This window comes from Prunus persica, chromosome G1 (assembly GCF_000346465.2).
Source record: "Prunus persica cultivar Lovell chromosome G1, Prunus_persica_NCBIv2, whole genome shotgun sequence".
Taxonomy (NCBI): Eukaryota; Viridiplantae; Streptophyta; class Magnoliopsida; order Rosales; family Rosaceae; genus Prunus; species Prunus persica.
In genome coordinates, this window is record NC_034009.1 from 2,657,178 (window position 1) to 2,661,388 (window position 4,211).

The window sequence follows — 4,211 nt, forward strand, 5'->3', positions numbered from 1 at the left end:
AATATATATATATTGAACTACTTTTTGTTGCCATTGTCTGCTGCTAGATTCACACACACATATATATGCTCTTCCATTGATGAAGCTGGCATTATATTTATAGTGAATTTCGTGATGTGGATTATTGTGTTTGCGGACCAATCATTCTCTGTATGTTGTGAAAGCTTTGTTTATCATGGTGGGTTTTGTCATTTAAAAACATATACAATGTCAACCAACCAATTTTACAATATCATAAAACACAAGTAATAGTATTACTGCAGTTGGAAATTGATATTGCATACATATATAAAGCAAGAAACAACATGCTCAATCAGCCACAAGTGAAGAAACAACTTGCTGATACATAACCACATGACATGAAAATTTCATGCAAATAACTAGTAATTATAATGGAGTCACACTAGAAGCTGCTGCAAAATGAGTTGGTGTCCAGAACTCTTATTTCTAGCAAGCAACTGGCTCTCTCTCATTTATTCTAACTCACTAGTTGAGATGGACAGGTGGAGTTCAGGGCTTCTGGGGTGGATTGTAGTATGGGGGAGGCTTCTTCTTATATGGAGTTGGAGGAGGAGGAGGTTTCTTCCCTTCTGGCTTTTGTGGGGGTAGAGGAGCCTTGATTGGAGGAGGGTGTTTAGGGTAACTAGGTGTGATTGGTTTCACAACAGGAGGTAGAGTTGGTGTCTTAGGATAAGGTGGTGGAAGTGGCTTGGTCACCGGCGTAGGTGGCGGTGAATGTACAATAGGAGGCTGAGTGCTTGGTGGTTTGCCATAAGGTGAGGATGGTGGTGGCCTCACCACTCTAGGAGGCAGAGTTGGTGGTTTGGGTTTGGGCACTATTGGTGGTGATGGCTTGTTATAAACTGGGGGTGATGGCTTCTTGATGGGAGCTGGGGGCTTGTAAATAGGAGAAGGAGTTGGTGGTTTGGGTTTGGGCACTATTGGTGGTGATGGCTTCTTGATGGGAGCTGGGGGCTTGTAAATAGGAGAAGGAGTGGGTGGCTTGGGTTTTTCATTGTACTCAGCTAGAGATGAAGTGATGAGAACCACCAGGCCAAACAATAGCACAAGCAACTTTGAGTAACTCATGGTGTTTGTGTTTTTGTGATGGTATAAGATCTAGACGGCATCGTTTGCTATTTATAGTGCTCTCAGGCCTGTGTCGGCAATACGTGTCAAAAGATCTTGGTCATTTTGTTTCATAGTTAACAGTCAAGGATTTTCAAATTCATGAGAAGAAAAGTACGATTTTTTTGGCTGAATAAAAGTTTAGAAGAGGGGAGGCTACACCATCTTAGAGTTAGGACATATCAAAGTTTTCTTGAGGATTTACAGAGGGGGTTTTAGTCTTTTTTTTTTGTTTTTACAGATTATCCCCCAAAAAGAATTTTCGGCAACAGAACCCGAATCTAAGTCTTGATAGCAAAGAGAATGATCCTTATCAACTCAACCAACCCTCGTTGACAGAGAAGTAAGATTTTCAATTGGTACGGATGATTGTTGATATAAGTGTTGTTGATAGAGAATCCCAAGTATAAATGGTAAATTCTCTTAATCATTTGAGCAACAAATTCTTTATAAGTAATTTGACTGATTGATTATTGATTGCAATAATGGTAAGTGTAAATAAAAATTGAGTAGTATTTAATGGAAAATGACATGACAGTATTTTACTAGTTGAAAATAGAACCAAGTTGTCGGTGTAGATAAAAACAAATGATTCAGTCTTCCAAAATGTGGAGATTTGAATTTGTGTTCGTCTAGCATTAATCTTTTAAAAAGATTTTGGATTTTTATGTGAATTTAAGTTAATTTGAGTCTACATTATGCGTTCCATGGTCTATATAATTTAGACTGGTTTAATTTTCCACATTGAATGACTTTTGTATGTGGACTTTTCCCCCCATCTTTCTTTATTATTGTCCTCTCCTCCGTTGTCGTTAGTTTTGTCACTTATCATCCTTGTGGTGTGATGATAATTGGAAACGAGTGTTTCTATTCTCGTTTCCCAAGCTATGTTATTAAAATCTAACATGATTTGCAAAGGATTCATTAGGGTAGTAATTTGGAGTATTTATTTCCTCAGGTAAGTTCTGGGTTCGAGTCGTAGTATCTGTGTAGTGTGTGAGAGTTTAGCATGCTATTGCCCCTCTCAATAGGAAAGGTCCTAAAAAAAATCTAACATGGTTTATATTGGTATCAGGACTCTTCCAATGGGACTACTGAGGGAACTGAGGCCAAGCCATTGATATGTCAGCTTAGCGTTAATGAAGAAATAAATATATTTGCTAACCAAGGTGGTATGGGACTAGTGTGTAAGTAAATGCCTTCTTCATTGGGCTAGACTCTGTTAGCATTAGGCATTAAAACTTAATATCTCTTCCAACGGTGAAAAAAGATGTATCACTGAATCACTATAGGTACGGTATTATTTCACTTTCATCTTTTACTATCTATTTTCAACGTACTATATCACTATTGGAACAATGCAAAATTTCTGGAATCAATTAGGGAACAAAGGTGTGAATATTATATCTCCGTTCCCTTTTGTAATAAAATATGTATAGAGTTGAGCAATGGTCACAAAATTCGTTGCTTTCCAATAGATTGCTATTTCATTTCTGGTTAAATCGTCTTGTAGTGGAAAAAACTGAGTCTTCAGCAGCCGCGTTTCTTGATTTCTCTCATGGATTTGGTGAATTTGATGGCTGCTTGCGGACCAATTAGCCGAAGGACATGTGCTCTCTATCTAACCCCGTCATAGTCTGTATAGCTCTACCTAAAAGGTAAAAATCAGAGAAAGGAGAGATCGGACTTGCGACCAAATATATAGTGAGACACATTACAAGATTCTTGAAAGATCTTGAGCCTCTCGATCTAAATTGGTTTTGATTTGGATGTTCATATTTTATATTCTATATATATATAATAACGTAATATATTTACTAATCTTGTTTTTACAGAAAATTGTTAAGGATTATTGCAAAACGAAAGTGTATTTGTTTATTTGTTTGGGTTATTCCCACAATGTTCATCCCACCGCCGCGTATTTTGCTTTCTCTATAGTGGTTAGGTCCATTCACGTCAATATTATATTCAATCTAATTTTAGCTTTCAATTACCAGTGTCCACTCGGTTTTCTTGACGTTTTGATGTCATGTATTGGACCCGAATATCGGATATCATCTGTCTCTTCCGCTGATGAAGGGATAAATGCCATCGAATCAGAAGATCTTACTTTTCCAAGGGGGCTTTTCTCTTGTCTCCTCCCAATCTTCGTCGACTAAGATCTTACTTTTCTTTTTCTTCTTTTATATTTCTACCTTCTTAATCACTGTACGAAGGGAGAATTTATCAAAAATAGCTAAAATTTGACTCTTAATTTCAAAAATGTTAATTTTTGTAAAAATTTCAATATAACAGAAAACTCACTTAAATAGATACAAATGTCCTTAAATTTAAAACTTACATAAACCTAAAAAAGAAACCTTATTAAATAAAACTTTGAAATATTTCCTCCAAACACTTTTCCAATCACCTCTATTTCTTTTTCTCTTTTTTTTTCCTTCTTCCGTTTGTCTCCAGCATCACTCCCTCTCTTTTCCTTTTTTTTTTTCTTTCTTCTTCTCTCCACATATATATATATATATATATATATATATCTATCTATCTATCTCTCTCTCTCTATCTCTCTCTCTCTCTCTCTCTCTCTCTCTCTGTGCATATCTCTATTCTTCTTCTCTCCCATTTTCTCCAAATAAAATGTATGTATTTATTTGGCAAAAAAAAAAGTATTTAGAACCAAAAATTCAGAAAATGATTGAATCAATGCACAAGTATAATTTCCTCCTCTCACCCAAAAAAAAATATTTATTTCACATAACTTTAATTCTTCAAAAACTGTCACAAATTTAGAGGTAGTCTGTAGAACAAAAAATTCAATAAAACGATCTACATTAAAAAAATATATAATTAAATATTCATTCATTACAATTCATAAAGTTAAAGAGAAAAATATTACACCAGTCCGTCTATGAGGTAGGATGAAGTGCAATTGAATTCTTGGAAGTTTGTCAATAATGGCCAATTGAACCACATCTTGAACACTTACGAGTTGATGGTTCTTCTCCTCGTGATGGGATTCTCTTTTCCTCAAGCCTGCCGTGCCTTCTTCGTGTAATTGGTGGTAGCACAATTCTATCTCGTACATC

The 4,211-nt window shown here is 35.8% G+C and overlaps 1 protein-coding gene across 1 annotated transcript; it reads right to left on the reverse strand.

Annotated features, from left to right (window-relative positions):
- On the reverse strand, positions 223 to 1,128 carry LOC18791163 (gibberellin-regulated protein 14). Its single transcript, XM_007225838.2, has one exon. The coding sequence runs from the start codon at positions 1,087 to 1,089 to the stop codon at positions 511 to 513; it is 579 nt and encodes a 192-aa protein (XP_007225900.1). The 5' UTR covers positions 1,090 to 1,128; the 3' UTR covers positions 223 to 510.